The sequence below is a fragment of the Tripterygium wilfordii genome, chromosome 23 (genome assembly GCF_013401445.1).
Source record: "Tripterygium wilfordii isolate XIE 37 chromosome 23, ASM1340144v1, whole genome shotgun sequence".
Lineage (NCBI taxonomy): Eukaryota > Viridiplantae > Streptophyta > Magnoliopsida > Celastrales > Celastraceae > Tripterygium > Tripterygium wilfordii.
Genome location: NC_052254.1, coordinates 2,259,058 through 2,276,040, shown reverse-complemented (window position 1 = coordinate 2,276,040; position 16,983 = coordinate 2,259,058). Strand labels below are relative to the sequence as shown.

At 36.6% G+C, this 16,983-nt stretch overlaps 4 protein-coding genes across 6 annotated transcripts; 1 reads left to right on the top strand and 3 right to left on the bottom strand.

The window, feature by feature from the left end:
• On the bottom strand, positions 1-2,608 carry LOC119992883 (alpha-(1,4)-fucosyltransferase). Its single transcript, XM_038839696.1, has 3 exons — positions 2,066-2,608; positions 887-1,060; positions 1-773 (listed from the first exon to the last, which is right to left on the bottom strand). The coding sequence occupies exons 1-3, from the start codon at positions 2,546-2,548 to the stop codon at positions 204-206; spliced, it is 1,227 nt and encodes a 408-aa protein (XP_038695624.1). The 5' UTR covers positions 2,549-2,608; the 3' UTR covers positions 1-203.
• Positions 2,609-6,603: 3,995 nt separating this feature from the next.
• LOC119993644 (NAC domain-containing protein 30) lies at positions 6,604-7,996 on the top strand. Its single transcript, XM_038840844.1, has 3 exons — positions 6,604-6,799; positions 7,088-7,359; positions 7,444-7,996. Exons 1-3 carry the CDS (start codon positions 6,640-6,642, stop codon positions 7,909-7,911), a joined length of 900 nt encoding a protein of 299 aa, XP_038696772.1. The 5' UTR covers positions 6,604-6,639; the 3' UTR covers positions 7,912-7,996.
• A 598-nt stretch (positions 7,997-8,594) lies between these two features.
• Positions 8,595-11,725, bottom strand: LOC119992973. 2 transcript variants are annotated; one of them, XM_038839825.1, is made up of 3 exons: positions 11,522-11,718; positions 11,193-11,273; positions 8,595-9,410 (listed from the first exon to the last, which is right to left on the bottom strand). In XM_038839825.1, the coding sequence occupies exons 1-3, from the start codon at positions 11,627-11,629 to the stop codon at positions 8,829-8,831; spliced, it is 771 nt and encodes a 256-aa protein (XP_038695753.1). In that variant the 5' UTR covers positions 11,630-11,718; the 3' UTR covers positions 8,595-8,828. The 2 variants fall into 2 exon arrangements, with proteins under 2 accessions (XP_038695753.1, XP_038695754.1); XM_038839826.1 differs by lacking the exon at positions 11,193-11,273 and having other exon boundaries at positions 11,522-11,725.
• A 470-nt stretch (positions 11,726-12,195) lies between these two features.
• On the bottom strand, positions 12,196-16,537 carry LOC119992887 (histidinol-phosphate aminotransferase, chloroplastic). 2 transcript variants are annotated; one of them, XM_038839700.1, is made up of 11 exons: positions 15,895-16,537; positions 15,784-15,802; positions 15,554-15,696; positions 14,722-14,805; positions 14,408-14,562; positions 14,188-14,285; positions 13,911-14,019; positions 13,515-13,672; positions 13,055-13,197; positions 12,799-12,939; positions 12,196-12,505 (listed from the first exon to the last, which is right to left on the bottom strand). In XM_038839700.1, exons 3-11 carry the CDS (start codon positions 15,671-15,673, stop codon positions 12,374-12,376), a joined length of 1,140 nt encoding a protein of 379 aa, XP_038695628.1. In that variant the 5' UTR covers positions 15,674-15,696; positions 15,784-15,802; positions 15,895-16,537; the 3' UTR covers positions 12,196-12,373. The 2 variants fall into 2 exon arrangements, with proteins under 2 accessions (XP_038695628.1, XP_038695627.1); XM_038839699.1 differs by lacking the exons at positions 15,784-15,802; positions 15,895-16,537 and having other exon boundaries at positions 15,554-15,781.
• Positions 16,538-16,983: the final 446 nt, after the last annotated feature.

Below are 16,983 nucleotides of genomic sequence, written 5' to 3'. Positions count from 1 at the left end.
TTTCAAGCTGTCAACACTGTCAGGTTTTTCTTGATGATTTTAGCATTTCTCAATTCTGCAATCAATTCGTAATGTTTTTCTTTATACAATATATGATTCATCCCGTTTACCCTACCAGTCACCTAGCCATACATCCCATGTTGCAATATTCCCTATGGCAGCCAACAGAAATGACCAAACCGAGAACCAAACAGCAAAAATGATCAGGAAGCTCTAGCAATTCTTCCTCCTTTTCTACTCACAGACTCACACAAACGGCATGGCAATGTGTCGAGGCTCACCGCGCGGGTGTTCACGTAGTTGCCTAATACACCACATCTTCGCCATGCGTGATATTCTGCATAGGCTACGGGGTCATTTGCTAGGGCCTTCACATAAGACGCCAACTCCTCCATGGAGCTAAATTTAGTGCCATCTATTATAGAATGAGGAGGGACGAAGTCTCCAACGTTAGGGGCGCCGAAATAGATAGGAATTGCACCGGAGTCTAGAGCGTAAAATAATTTCTCTGTCACGTAGCTCTCGGTCTTTGTGTTTTCAATTGCAAGGACAAACTTGTAGTGGGACATTGCACAATGGAGATGATCCCACCATTTTGGGACGACATTGGCATCGTTGGCACACTTGGGATACATAGAAAGGGCCATGTCCTGGCCACCAACATTGTTCAAGCACTTGCCGAATGAATGGTGAGGCAGCAAGCTGAGGAGACTCTTGGCAAGCCGGTTTCGTTCTGGAAGACAACGAGATGAAGACCAGTAAACTAGAGTTTCCTGTAAAAATGAAGCTATGATCAACCTAAAGTTTGTTTAGTTGAAATATAGATGACGGAAAGATAACATTGCAAAACGAAGAACACAACCACCCCCCCAAACCAATGACTTACACTTTTCTTATAAGAAGACACATGATAGTTTCGACCATTATGAAAGAACCCACCAGCATAAGTTGACTGAACATCGTCTTGGGCATGATAACCAATAAATATGTCTTCATAACCTGTGCGCTTCCTACCAGCCTCGAGATCCATGTATACACGAAGAGGGTCCCCATTGCGTCTCTAGCAAATATGAGAAAATGCCACTTATAAGTAGGCCAAGACTCAAAACAGCCAAGAAAAAACAGAGTAACAGCATGTCAATAAATGCAGAAGAGGAAACAAAAAGTGCATCACATATACATCTCGTCATCTTTTTGAAAGGATTTAGGTAATTATACGCTAAACAAAAATGGAGGACAAATGGGACTCTTGCTTGAAAATGCAATTTACTTCCATATCACGTCAAAACAGGTTACCACCAAGACATCAATAGGGTTGATTCAAATATTATTGTGCACCAAGAAGAGTTTTAATTCTTACTCCTTTTTTCTTGGATGATATAGCTATTCCAATTATCCTCTAAAATCCCCATGCTTTAGTCCATTTATAACATGCATCACTGATACTAGTCCAAGCCAAGACTTCAATGCCTCTACCTAGTAGGCTAGTACCTAAATGGAATATATATAATCTCCCAATTCTAATACAAACTTTCTTAAAATTTGTTATCAGCTCGTGATTCTGCAGTCGATGCCTCAACAGTCAACCCAACTTCATTCCATAACCCATGGAATTGCACAAGCACCATATATGCACATGATAGATAGCATACATACAGGAGTTTAAAAAGAAGTAAAATTACTACTATCCTATGACCACAGACCCAGCTCTAAAACCCCTGATCGCAAGATCTAAACTTGTTAAGAAAACAAAGCAACATATAAATGAGTAAGACTATCCAGAATTCCAGATATCAATGGATCTGTTAGATGCACTATCCCCTTAATATTATTCAAAATCCGATATCGGTTAAAGCAAATCACAGATGCTAAAACTAGACTACAAACTTCCTATTTCAGCAATGCCACATTCCTTTTATTGCTTAAACAAAATGATCCCAAAGAACAAATTGCCAGCTTGCTACACATTACTATTGATTAATTATTGCCAGAATAATTCAATGTCAATATAGATGAACAAAGTGAAGAGAGTAAACTACAAAAGCACAAAAATTTAACAAAATACCCGAAGCGGAGGCGTAGTTGTCTCAAAGAACAACGCATCCGGTTTATCAGCAAGAACCGCAGATTTGGTCCACAAGCAGCTCAACCCACATCGGCAAGAATACAGATTGTCCAAATTATCAGGAATCCAAGTCCATCCTTTAACCAATACACTGACATGGCCCATCTTCAACTCTCCACAAGCAGCGTCATCGCCATATCGTTGCAGAGCAGCAGACCCATTAGACCAACCATGTGGGATCAAATTCTTGTGCTTCTCTTTGAACTTTGCACAACCCACTTCGGAATCCCATCTCCGGAAAGCGAAGATCAAATCGGTGAAAGGGTTTGGTGAGGATTCGACGGACGATTTCGAATCGTTGACTGGTGGGATAATTGAGTGCGATACAGATGGAAATTCAAAGACTCCAGCGAAAACGAGGATCAAGAATGCCAACAACACCATTATCGTGATCGCGACGGAGTTGATTGGCTTCAGGAACATGGTGGGGCTAAACTGAGAAACATGTCAATGAAAACAATCGAAAACCCCATGAAAAAAAGGCTCCAGTGTAAGAACGGAACAGAACGCAATCACATATGGACAATACTACCCTTGAAAAAAAAAATAGTATAAATAAAAAATAATTTATGACGTAAGAAAACGTAATATTTATGTATTTTTTTAGTATGACTATTATCTAACATTGTACGTACTTGTTAATATGTTTGGAGAGATCCAACAGGTAATGTTGTCATCTTCATTGGTGATATTTGAGAATAGTAGGTTTGTCCAAAATTACCTATTTTCAAAAGAATTTATATATATTTTTAAAGAATTGATCGAAAAAACCAATCGACAACAGAAAATAAAAAATCGATAATAATCAATTGATCGACGGTTAAATTTATGTAAAAACTTATTGATAATTGACTATGGTACAACCCTAGGAAATAGTATTTATCATATATCATCTAATAGATTATTTATTTCCACATGAAAGATATGGGTGATCGGAATTGGAAATTGGGAAGACAAGTTTACCCGATTGATGCTTGAAATATTTGACTCGCTCATGTCCGGTTTGGATGACCAAAAACTACAGGTATGAGACAAGTTTGGGGTATTGTAATGGTCAGAAATTGTCCTCTTGAATATTCTTTGATTGTAGATTCTAACCCCTAGAGGTATATATGTATGTATTATCATCAATTATGTGAGAAAATAAGCTAATTATATAATTATTTTAACCCAATAAGAAAGCTGTTTAATTTGTTTAAGTAGAAAAGAAGTTATTGAGAATTAATTGAGGGCTACCAAGACGGCAAAAAGCCAAGAGATGATGATGATGATGATGACGAAAAAAAGACTAAAATTATTGCCGTTTAACAAAACCTAATATAGAAGAAGGTTCTAACGTAAGTGTCCAGTATTTTAATTTGATGACAACTTTTCAAAGTGAAATGATGGGTGAGCCTAATTGAATTGGTAGTCAAGATTAAAAGAGAAATTTAGCCTACAAAGAAGCTTATATATATATATATATAAGTTTTTAGATTTGACCAAATGACTGAAATTAAAATTAAAATTGATTGGAGTTTAAGGTTTAGGTTTTAATGTTTAAATTTTATGATTTGAAGTTTAGGGTTTAGTATTTGAGGTTTAGGGTTTAGACTTTAACATGATTTGAAATTATTTCCACATTGGGTCATAGGCTCAATCGGTCCATGTGGTTTACAGGTATTGCTTGTAACTCGTGGGTTTATCATTGGGGGGTCTAGTCCGATGGGCTGGGCTTTCAATGGATTTTCTTGTTATCAAAAAATGATAATTGTTTAATCAACTTTAATCTTAAATATTTTTGAACTTATAGATCTAGAAATTGAGGTACTTATTTAAATCCGAATAAGAATGTCCTTATCAAATAAGAACTCTCTCTAAATGTAAAATAAGTACTATGTCTTGAATTGTGGTATACTTTAAGTCATTTTACTTACATTAAAAAATTTATGGAAAGGTGAAGTCGGTTGATCGAATCAAAATGTTATCATGATTATCAGATTGTGTGCATGATATGCATTAATATTGTTTATCACATACAAGATTAATTGGGCCCTTCCAAGGTTAGTAGTGTTTTTGGCTAGACAATTGATTAAATCCAAAGACATTTAATTTGATTGGTTTGAAGTCCACTTAATGCTTAACATTTCTTCTACTTTAAGAGGGAGTCATTTGGGATTGGGGTATGCTGCTTTTCTAAAACAAGAGTTAGCCCATCATCTTCCTTATTTTTGAGATATAAAATATTTTTAAAAATCTCAAAAAGATAAATAATATGTAAAATTTTGACCGTCGTATCATATTTCTCATATATTCTTTAACTATCCACCAGGTTATTCATGGTGCCAAACCGAGCCCAAAAAGTCTAATTTTGTGGAAGAGAGGAGGGAGAGGAAGGATTTGCGTAATAGAGAGAGGGAGATGAAAGTTGTGCGCGTGAGTCTTGTTTTTTTGGATATAAGATCAAAACCGTTCATTTGATAAGACGATGGTGAAGCATGTCCTTATTTTGTGTTCTTATAGAAGAAAAGTTATATATATATATATAATTGTCAAAAAATGATGTGAATTTGGTATAGATAAGAGTTAATCAATTAATAGAACTAGATTTCCTTGACCACATACTAATTAAGGACGGTTTAGAAAGAAGGGCGGCTTAGGCTTAAACAAGCCAGAAGTGAGTGAAGTGTGTGTGAAATGAGAATGCATGACTTAAGTGTGTGGTCATGTTTTGTCAGGAAGCAAGTTGACCCCAATCTAATGATTAGGAGACACTGACAAGGACTACGACGTGGAAACCACGTGTCGATGGGTGTATGGTGCCAAATGGCAAAGGGCGGCACACCAAAATGGCCAGGCGAGTGGAGAGAGCTAGATTGTGGGAGGAGACACCGTCTGAATGCGATAGATACAGTTTTTATTAGTTGGATATGCACATAATGAGAGTAGGAACAAAAATGATAAGGATTTCAGTATTTTTTGTCTCGACAATCCTAAATGTTAGGATGACCGCACATAATACATGTAAAATCGTGGGTATTACATACCCCATATGATTGATATGAAAGTTTTTGCGTTCATCTTAGTATTTCAGATAGTTGGGACGACAAAAAATACTGGGATCCATAAGACTGTTGGATAGGAATAGTGTTTGGAATAGTGTTGATGAAAAAAGGTATAAGCTTAGGACACAAAATAGCGGTGGGAGGTGGCGTGAAAACAATGGTGTCTATCACGCCGTCCAAACACACAAACCCTTTCATCTGCCACCACCCCCCCACAAACCCTCATGCGCAATCAATATCCCCCTCTCTCTCTCCACCCTACCTTCCATTATATCTATCTATATATATATATAGATCTAAACATTCATATTCAAAAAAAAAACTTTCATTAGTTTCTCTCTACATTGTTCATACACATCTCTCTCTCTCTCTCTTCTAGATTCTCTTTGCGTTAAGTACAGGATCAGCACAAACGCAGCGTAGTTGCTCTCTGATCGATTTTCCTGTGAGTACTTGTGTGTGTGTGTGTATGTATAATTTAATGTGATAGGCATACATTGGATGCATATGTGATTAACTATTCACCATTGTGAAATCAACCGTGTATAAAGCTAATATATAAAACCTAACTTGTATGTTATATCGACAATTGGATCTCCGTATTTTTTATCCCAGCCATCCCAAATGTTAAGATAGACGCACACGATTTTGTATGGATTATGTGCGTCCATATCAACATATGTGATAGATAGATAGGACAAAAAAACCGAAATCCTTAGCATTTTCGATTAATTAGTCACAGAGGAAGTGTTGTGGAGAATTGAACTCAATTCCTACAGAACAAAGTGATGGCATGCACGCTAGTTAAGTTATTGTTAGAGAACCTTAATTACATTTTGGTCTCAAGTAACATAATGTTAGAGATAAACTCTTCTTTCTTTTCTTTTCTTTCCTTTCCTTTCATTTCAGTAGAAAATCCAGGTAGCTAGCTAGGGATATATCATACATTGATGCCGGAAAGATTGAGTTGGCCCAACCCAAGCCCAACAACAAACATGCCTAACTAGTCATTAGAAAACCAGTTATCCAATGTTAGGTTTGCCCAACTTATATACTACAATTCAGGATCAGTTACCACCGATGTGAGATATTTATCAGCATCTGGTGGGTGTGAAAGGCATTTCTCCTTTGCCATCACAACCAACACAGTGCATTGCACTCGAAGAAACATAAACATATATATCATCATATCATGATGCTTGTTTGTGCCATCAAAAGTCAAGCTTTCCGGCCGCAGTAGTACTACTTTTGTGTTCAATATACTTGCCCTAAATCTAATCAATAATCATTTCATGCAAAAATAATGGGGCCCATTGAGTTATCTAAAAGATAAAGCATGCATGTGTGAATTATAGTGCACTCTCATATACATTGAACATGCTTATAGTCTCATATGAATATATATTGTCTTTTGAAAATATGTAACAGGTAGGAGGATATATATTTGATTGATTTGGAGTTCATCAATTAATGGAGATGGAATCGTGTGTCCCTCCTGGCTTTAGATTCCATCCAACGGAGGAAGAACTAGTGGGGTACTACCTTGAGAGGAAAATGAAGTCTCTTAAAATCGATCTTGATGTTATTGTTGACATTGATCTTTACAAAATGGAGCCATGGGACATCCAAGGTATTATTGTAATTATATATATATTCCAACATTTCACATATGTGTCTCCCTCTCTCATTCTATATATGTGTTTGTCATTATCCACGTGGACAACTACTTTGGCAATAGCCTCTAGTTATCTCTCGTCCGAAGCCGATCGAGAGTTCGATTCTAAACGACGCAACTATTTTCAAGTAGTTTGTGTTGGGTCTCGGCCCAAATTTCATTATGCATGCCGGCCGGCCGCCACCCCCATAAATATGACACAATTATTGCATATGCAAATCATGTATTAAATCTATTATACAGATAGGTGCAAGCTAGGCTACGATGAACAGAATGAGTGGTACTTCTTTAGTCACAAAGACAGGAAGTACCCGACCGGAACCCGAACCAACAGAGCCACTGCTGCCGGGTTTTGGAAGGCAACCGGAAGGGACAAGGCAGTGCTTTCAAAGGACATTATTATAGGGATGAGAAAGACCCTGGTTTTCTACCAAGGCCGTGCACCAAATGGAACCAAAACTGACTGGATTATGCATGAATACCGCCTCCAAACATGCCCCAATGGACCCCCTCAGGCAAGTTCATATATATATATATATATATATATTACTATACTATTGATTGATATGAACATAAATAAATCATGAATAATATTGCAGGAAGAAGGATGGGTTGTGTGCAGGGCATTCAAGAAACCAAGTCCAAACCAAAGGCCAGGTTATGAAGCTTGGAATACTAGTATTCCTTCATACCATAACATCCACAATATTAGGCCTCAATATTCTTCAAATCCAGAAGCTTCAACTACTTTTCAACAACAAGAACAACAATTTGATCTTCTTAGCAGCCATAACCATAACCATAACCAGCTGCTCTTCCAGATTCCCAGACTCGATAGCCCGACGAGGACGACAAATTTGGCAGCAAAAGAAGTTGGTTGTGAAGAAGAGAGAAGCAATTTGAACACTAGCCAGTATGGGAATATTGACTGGAAAAACTTGGATGAATTACTTGCAAATGATGAGCTAAACGATGCCGTTTCACAGTCAATCTCTCATGATTATGAGTTGCCAGTGAACGAAGACCAAATGAGTCATATGTTTGGGGGCTTTCATGACTTGTTGTAGCAAAATTAAGCTTGTCCATTAATTATAATTAATTAATTAGTGTGTAAGTTTAGTATGAATAAGAAAGAAAAATCAGTTGTATGTATACTCAAATTGTAACTTAAAATTCTACCAAAAAAAAAAGTACTTTAGAAGTTCAACATTACTTACAAATTGATTATGGTAATAATTGTCTAAATGGTTGTGATGAAATAGAGATGTTTTGAAATGTTTTATTGGAAATAAACTTCTTTCATTTTTTAAAAATAGTTTTGAATAATTAAAATAAATAAAGTTGGTGCACATATTATAATTCTTTTATATATATATATATAAATTCTCTAGTGCGAACCGCCTTTTGAGAGTGTTAAAAGTTAAATGATAAGTGAGATTTATTGGTTTGAGTCTCACTCGTTTACTTTTCAAAAGAGATTCTTTAGTCCACATACAAGAGAATTCTCTAGAGCGGACTTGAGATGCAGATCGCTTTTTAAGAGTATTGAAAATTAAAGTGATAAGTGGGACCCACCGATTTGAGTCCCACTTGTTTACAAAAACAACATAGGTTTTTTAGTCTGCATTTTAAGTTCCGCACTAGAGAATTCTCGTATGTATATATGATTAAGAAAATGGCAGGCCCTTATATTCTTACTTTCCACATAACAAGACTCACATACATGCATTCATGAACTCAACCAGGAACATGAGTACAAAATTCATATTATTATCATCAAACATAACTGTAGTCTCAACAACTTTAGGGACTTCGTACAGTAAAAGTATACAAATTCGCAGAACTGGAAATTTGCCTGTCCATATTAACTGATACAGAGCCTTTATCCTAACACATTACATATACATATGTATTTGAAAAGGATTATGAACAGTGTTTCTTTTTGAATGCTCAGAAAAAATATGTAATTAACTGTTTCAGAAAGCTAAAAACGTACCCAGCATCTAGTGCACTTTGCCATGCAATCACCCTTGCAATCAACATTATAACCTAATACTTTCGGATTTCGAAGAAGAAGCTTTCGTAGCGATTTTCCTTCAATTCCCCACTCCTTTTCCAGAGTCTTCACATTAGTTTTCAACTCATGCTCAAGACTACAACCGAGAACTTCCGGGAACTTTTTTAGTAACTTCAAGAGATCATCGTCGGAAAGGCTTAGACTTCTCAAGTAATCTAAATTTCCATTAACAGTTTCAAAATTTGGGACTTCGATTTTTCGCTCTTCACTCCAGTAGGGTGAGTGGATGTGCCCAAATGCTTTTCCAAGCATCTTGTCCTCCTCCTCAACACTGAAATTGAATGTGGATAAAGCCTTTCTGCATGCTTCCCATGTCGTCCTGTCTTCACCACTCAAGGTTATATTCGCAGTTTGTGCAGTGGAGCATATTGCCCATTTTCTGAAAGAGTGGTGCCGGCTTTCTGCTCCTTCAAGTGCCTTTGGGGAATGACCAATGGATACATTCACATTCAACAGACCAATAATTGGTGGAGCTGTTGTAAGATCGGTCTGCAGAAAGAATACTGAATAAGTTTCAGTGAAAATTAATGTTCACAACCCCAAAGTAATCAAACCACCAACTACAATAGTTCACCTTCATTACTTGTGCAAAAAACCATGAGAATCAACATAAACACTAGCATGTTTTCCTCTGAGAAATTGAAAATATCAATTTGCTAATTTATGTGGACCAGACTTCGTTGATGCTACCAGGATATTCTCTCTTTCAATACATCCTCCCTCCTAATTACGAGTTGCATAACATTTTTCATAGACTTGTTTGGTTCTAAAAACGAGCAACTCATCATTAAAGAAAGGCATTCAAGGCTATTATACAGAAACCACCAATTGATTGAATGGTTGCCTCAACAGTAAATCTTATCATTTGAGCCACAATGAAATCCTAGCTACCAATTGCCGAGGCAAAGGAAGTCCAGAATGCGAGCCATGAACCAATACCTTCTTTTGCTACATCTTTTAAAGTTTACTAATTTTATTTTTGGCCGCATCATTAACATCATACTGAAACAATTTCCATTCATTGACTAAATGTTGTAATGATGGAAGGAAAATAAAATTCAAAACAAAACAAAATATCTAACTGAAACAATTTATTCATAAAATACTGAAAATTGATGCCAAATTCAGGAACCAAAGCCTCAGGTGCACCCATGCTTCATTTGGGCGGGTATAATCCAAGAGGAAGGGAAATGTAGGGGTAAAAGCCGCCTTCTGACAGTATGGGAGTCAATTTTATTAGGACAGGAAGTAAATCCAGATTCGGGTGGTAATTGATCCCCTCCAAGATAAAACATGTTACTAGAATTGTTTGGGAATATTTTTTATAATATTCATTCATTTTCCTTAATGAAACTCCAAAACAAAGAGAGGTTAACCATTCCACTTTTTTATTTTTTTTGAAAAGTCATATTTTTTATTATTATTAGCGCGAGAGGGGACCAGAATATTGTCTAGCTTTTAAGTTCGAAGGAGTAGGCTACCATTCCACCTTACTTTTCCCTTCTCCCCCTTCCCTTCCTTTGCTACAATAAGCCTTTTCTCCCTTCCCTTCTAAACTCCCAAACAAGTCCTTACAAACAGAACCAAAACGTTATGCCACCCAATATGTAAATCTTTTCTATCTCATTAGCAAATCATGTTTTCTGTCTCATCTGCAAATTAAGTTTCTAAATTAAAAATAAATAGACCATCCATTCTCATCTTCTCCCTATAACTTTTTTACAGGGCTGTTGATCAAACCACCACGAAACAAATCTTCAACCTCGAGAAATACTTCTTTATTTACTTCAGAAATAAAACTCACTATGAATGATCAAAAGCTCGTTTTATTACTATCATAGAAAGCCAATGTCTCCCTATACAAAAATAGTTTTTCCCAACAGTTTTTCATTTTTCAACTAAAATCCTTTGCAATACCAACATAAACTATATAAGTCAAAGTGAATGGAAGCAAAACTGTATGCGCTTTCTGGGGAAAAAAAGGATAGAAGGATTTCAAAGTCGCTGGAGATAATCAAGCTTTCCAAATAACCTTACAAAGGTTTCATGATTTCACCTTATTTTTCCAACTTCTTTAAGACTAATCACATAAAATTTTCTGACACAATAAGACAGACCAAGTCTTAGTTCCATTTTTGGTCATTTGCAAATATACTTGTTTTGACAGTGGTTCCAATTTGTGGATTCTATTTCATTTATCATAGGGCAGGGCAAGTCTGCAGCTTATGAGTTCAGATTCCCTCTGGGAATAAACTATCAAATGGAACTTACAGTAGAAAAGCATAATCTTGTAGCAGAATCAAAGGTCAAAAGGGGAGAAGCCAGAGAAATTCCTAGCATCCTTGCACTGCCCTGGACCCATACAAAAATAAAAAACAATTACCAGAAAGAAAGAAAAAAAAAAAGAGTGATTACAAACATAATAGCAGACAGAAATGGACAATTAATCTGAATTATTGCAGTAGAAAAAAGTATGGAATAGTTTTCATTTCGTTATCCAAGTAATGTAACAAACATCATCTCCCATTACATTTGTCTCACATCTGAAATTTCCGATAAGATACTTGCAATCACGCGAGAGAGAGAGAGAGAGGAATTACCTGAACAGAAGAGTTTCTGTCAACAGCACAGAGAGGGAGAGCGGGACTGACCAGTGTGTGGCCACAGAAAGGAAGAGAGAACGGCTTCCAACACAATTTGCTGCACATACGAAGTTCAGGGATATTTTAATCTTACGGGGATCTAAATGGAATTTAACAAAAATTGAGGGGCTGTTTGTAATTTTCCTTTTGATGACTGGAAATGCCCAACTCAACGCCCAGTCGCCCACTAGTTTTAAACTTGAGATGGTCATCCCATGCGCACATTAGATTACTAATTTTGTCGAGCCAAGCCCAATCCCACTAGACCCAAAAATCTCAAGAAATTACGTTTCACTGGTTCGAACGCTTGACCTGCTTGACCTGAGGGATCTTTCATCTCTAAACCCTACTAATTGTACTTTCTTCTCTTTTATTTTCCCATTAGATTTGCTTGGACCAAATGAAATGGCTACTTTCGTTGAACAAGATAGCATGTGTTCAATGAAAATTATACTATGGAGCATAGAAATTAACAGGCTTCTCGCCCTGAAATACCCATATGAATATGGGACAGGGTATACCCTAATTTGATCCTATGTCCCCCAAAGCACATATACCCTAATTTGGGTATTAATAACAAGCTGCCGCAGTTTGGACTTTTGGAATGTAATAATATTCAAAGAAATGAGAGGTGGGAAGAAAGGGCCAATAATTTTATTAAGTTGGGAGTTGCAGAACTATAAAGCTCTATCAACTGAATAATAAGTTGTCTTTTCATCAGATGCAAAATGATAAAACACTGAGCAAGTTGTGCATTGAGTTCCAATTTCAAAAGCAATTTTGATGTCTGTTCCAGAAGAGATGCCACAATCAAGCAAAACATTTGAGACACTTGATCAATGCATCGGTATGTTCAGGTTTCCCAACGGACACCCGAATGTAACTCTTCAGTTCCTTGCTATTGTAGTGACGGACAATCACACCCATTTTCGCAAGGTCTTCCTGCAATATAATTAAATTGATCAGATCTATGTTTCCAGTCAACTTTTAGTCATCTACGGAGAAAAGGAATGCTGGGTTTGGGCAGCCCCATACTAAGAAACAAAGATATGACAGACAGAATGAACCAATGAGAGAGGGAGGGAGGGAGCAAATATCCGAGGGTAGATCAGAACTGAAGACAAACTGATTGTGTTATTCGGGTCATTTCTTCCACGACACATGCAGATAAACCAAATCCCAGATAAACATGAGTAATTACTGTATTGGTGTTACAAAAGGAAAGATGTGCATACCTTAAGCTTCTTAGCATCCAACCCAGATTCAACTTTACAAAGAATGAAATTAGAATGGCTTGGGTAGGGGCTAAGAAATGGCACTTCCTCTAGAAGCTTAAAGAGCCTTTTCCGTTCTTGTAATAAAGCACCTTTCACCATCTGTGGGATGGTCACTGTGTTAGATATCATGTTCAAGGACACTAGATGCTTTCACTCAGAAAGACTTTAACCATCAAAATAAAATGGTATGAGATCATAATAGTATGGGCATAACCTCTAGATAAGCAGGATTTCTCAATGCTGCACATGCAGCAACTTCAGCAGCAACAGAGACATTATATGGTTGCTTTACTCTCCAAATAAACTCAATGATGCTCAAAGGAAATGCCCCATATCCCACACGTAGCCCAGCAAGACCTGCATTAATGTTCATTCATAACACAAGAATGTTAGCACATGATAGAGACTAGAGAGCATCCCCCAAGCGTGGAAGAAGAAACAACCAAAACCAGTAAAGAAAGAGGAGCAAAAAAAGGTGTACTAAGCCACTAACTTTATGGGATTATCAATCAAGAAAGAACCCAAAAAATGGAGGGAGGGACCCTCCATGAACTCTGGTTTCCATTGTGAAGTGTTCATCAGATGCGTGATAAAACTAATGGGTTACCGACAACATTGTGCATCTTACAATTATTGAAGAGTAATTTGCGGGGAGCAAAAAATTATGAAAATACCAGCTCTCTTGCTGAAAGTCCGAAGAACAATTAGGTTCTCGTGCTTCTTCACCCATTTCATCCTAGATTCAACTCCAGAAAACTCAATGTATGCTTCATCCAGCACAACCAATATGGGCAGGGCAAGGATCTTCAAGAGTTCCTCATCATTGATTATACTGTAAATACAATAAGTATCATGATCTTACAATATATGAAAATGAAGTCAACATGTATAGAAGATACCATCAAAGCCAAAACTCAATTGTATGTTTCCCGATTCAGTTTGAGATGAAAACGGAGACAATGAAGCACAAAGATGATGCTCAGATAGAATATGGGAGATATCAGAGACCAAGATTTTATTATATTAAATAAATAGGCAAAAAATTCACGAGAGAAGAAGTTAAGAATTACCTCCCATCTGGGTTGTTTGGACACGTCAGAAATATGCATTTGGGTTTCTCTTGTTCTACAGCATCAATAATAGCATCCACATTCAAGCTAAAGTCTGGGTTCCTCGGAACTGCAGTACAGGACGAACAAAGATGAAAAAGGAAAACATGTATAACAGATTAAACAATGGTAATAAACTTTAGAATATCGATTCAAAAAGAGAATACATATATAAAATAGGAAAACTTCAAGGGAAATTTCTAATAGAATATGAAACCTCTAGAAGCTTTATCTTTACCTTTTATAACAAGAGCACCATTAACTGCAGCATCAAATTCATACATTGAAAAAGTTGGAGGACAATCCACAATCTTATCACCAGGATCCAACACACAACTGTAAGGGTAAATGAATAATAATTTTAAATGTTAAAAGACACCACATCACTAATTTTGAAGTCAAGGAGACAACACATCAGCTATCAGAATAATGGAGATACAAAAATACAGAATTCTAACCGCATAACGAGATCAACGAGTTCATCAGCACCACATCCCACAAGAATATAATCAGATTCAAGGCCTGAATCTTGGGCAAGTGCAGCACGTAACTGACGGGTTTCAGGATCAGGATATATATAGGGAAACTTTAATGACCCCAGAGCTTCGTTTACCTACAAGAAATCTGAATTGTAATGGTGCAGAAAGAATATTGAGGCCTGATATCACTATGCAATATTCCTTTATGTAATAAAAAATTAAGAATCCAGTTCAAATTCCATGAAACCTTAACCATATACAAACAAAGAGATATAATAGTTTCTTTGACTTGCCTCTGGAGGTGGACCATATGGGTTTTCATTAGCATCTATTTTGACAATATCTTCAGGCTTCCTTCCAAGTTGTGCTGACAGAACCTATAGTCAGGAACAGATTCATAAAAATGGAAATCACAACCTCTGGTAGAGAATCACATTCATCTGAATGAAAACCAAACCATTAACTATTATAGAAGTCAATGTAAGTGACCAGTAGCAAGGTTTTCAATCATCTAGTACTAGCAAAATTTCTCCTAATTATGAGTGAATATTGCAAGAAAATTAAGAAAAACAGATCAAGGACAATATACACACGGGCAGCAGAATCAACATAAAAAAACACAGACTTCCCATAGCAAACTTATCAGTGAACCCTACAGAACAACATAGAAGACTGATATTTGAAAATCTTATAGACATAGAATGTAATAAGTTGGAAATGAATCATTCACCGTCCAAAGGAAATTATCAAAAAAATAATCTACTCTATAAAATCAACAGATAGAGGTAGCTAACCTTAAGTGGTTAAGGAGAAGCTAACCAAATAATCACAAAACAACAAGAGAAACTTGATCAAAAGAACAGTTCTCAAGCCATATTCATCATAAGCCCATATGGGTAAATCCACAAGTGAAACTGGAAAAGCAAAAATGTAGAAAACGTATCCCCTTCACTACAATGAAACTTATACTGTATACATGTCAAAATCAACTGATAGAGGCTAGCTAAATAATTAAAAAGAATGCAAAGCAAGTCAATCACAAAATCCATTAGAGCAAAATATGCATAACAAAAAAAAATCTCTTATATAACATCAACAGAATCATAAATGAAGTGTATGAATCACCTCAAAAGGCAAAATTGGCTGGTAAGGAGACAATTTTCTCAAATGGGGTCGAATAAATGAGTCTCCTTTTAACTTGGGCTCATACTGATTAACATGTTCTAAAGGCATGGTAGAGGCCATGGAAATGACCGTTCTTTGCTTTCCTTCAAATGAGACCAAAGATTGGTGACGATTGCCATTGGATTTGATAAAAAACAGAGAAGGATTACAAATATCAATGACTCCCATACCTGTACGGCTGTACTGAACCTGTAGAACACCATTAAAAAAAATCAATAAATTAATAACAAAACGCATTGCAGCAACACAAAATTACAAAATCATAAGAACACAGGACGTACCAAATCTGAGCAGAAGGAGTTGACGTCGGATATGAGAGTCAGTAAAGTTCTGCTAAAACCCTAAAAACCCTTCAAAAGCTGAAACGGAAAGTCTTTTTGAAGTAAAAAAAGACTTTCCGTTTCAGCTTTTGATTCTTGAAGAATATTTTGAATTATTTTGTCCAAGAAAATTCCAAATCAGAGAAATAGATTTGGACCTGGATCCACCTGCGAAACACTTGTCCAAAAAAAAAAATACTAAAAACATTTTAAATCGGAACCGCCCAATACATCTGACAGATCAAGATGAGACATTCACTATTTGATTGATTTCGAATGGAATTCCTTTTGTATCCTTCTTGTCGAACCCCAAACTCAAGCATCAATGTCGATCGCCTACTGTCACTACAAGGTCGGCGTTCCAGGATCAGCAATGTCACGCTCCGGTATTTCTGAACCATGATTGGCCGGAGAAATCTGCAAATGGCGTGTTAATGGGTTCTATTTTGGGTGCGTGTGTGGGTGTGGAGTTGGGGAAAATGGAGAGAGGGAGCTTCAGGTAAGGAGATGTGAGCTCTCACTGAGGTAAAAGGTTGGAGTTCTGGACCACTGGTACCGCAGTCGAAGTGGAGGGACGGGGGATGAAGTAATGGGCTCGGGTTGGTCTCGTATGGTGTTTGGGCTCTGTTTTCAGGCCTGGAAGAAGTGGACCGTGAAGTCCTGTTTTTATTTTGTGGTCACGCATTGGGTTTTGACACTAATTATCCTGAAGGTAAGGTGTGAAACTTTTTGTGATCGGGCCTGATGACCCCGAATTTAGATTCATATCCGATGTTTAAAGGATAATCTTGTATGGTGTCGTTATCGGTTATAAAAATTAATACATAAGTTGAAAAGTTTATCTTAAGTATTCTAGTTAGAAAGATTATTTTTTAGTTAACCGGTCACTTTTCTATGCTTGCACACAAAGTTTTTTAGTTTATCAAAATAGAAGAAAAGGATTAAAATTTGATTACATAAGCTAGTTGACTCTATTAATCGCATTTAATTTCATCAATATTCAATGAATATATTATATTGCTCTTGATTGCTAAGCAAACATATTTTAAA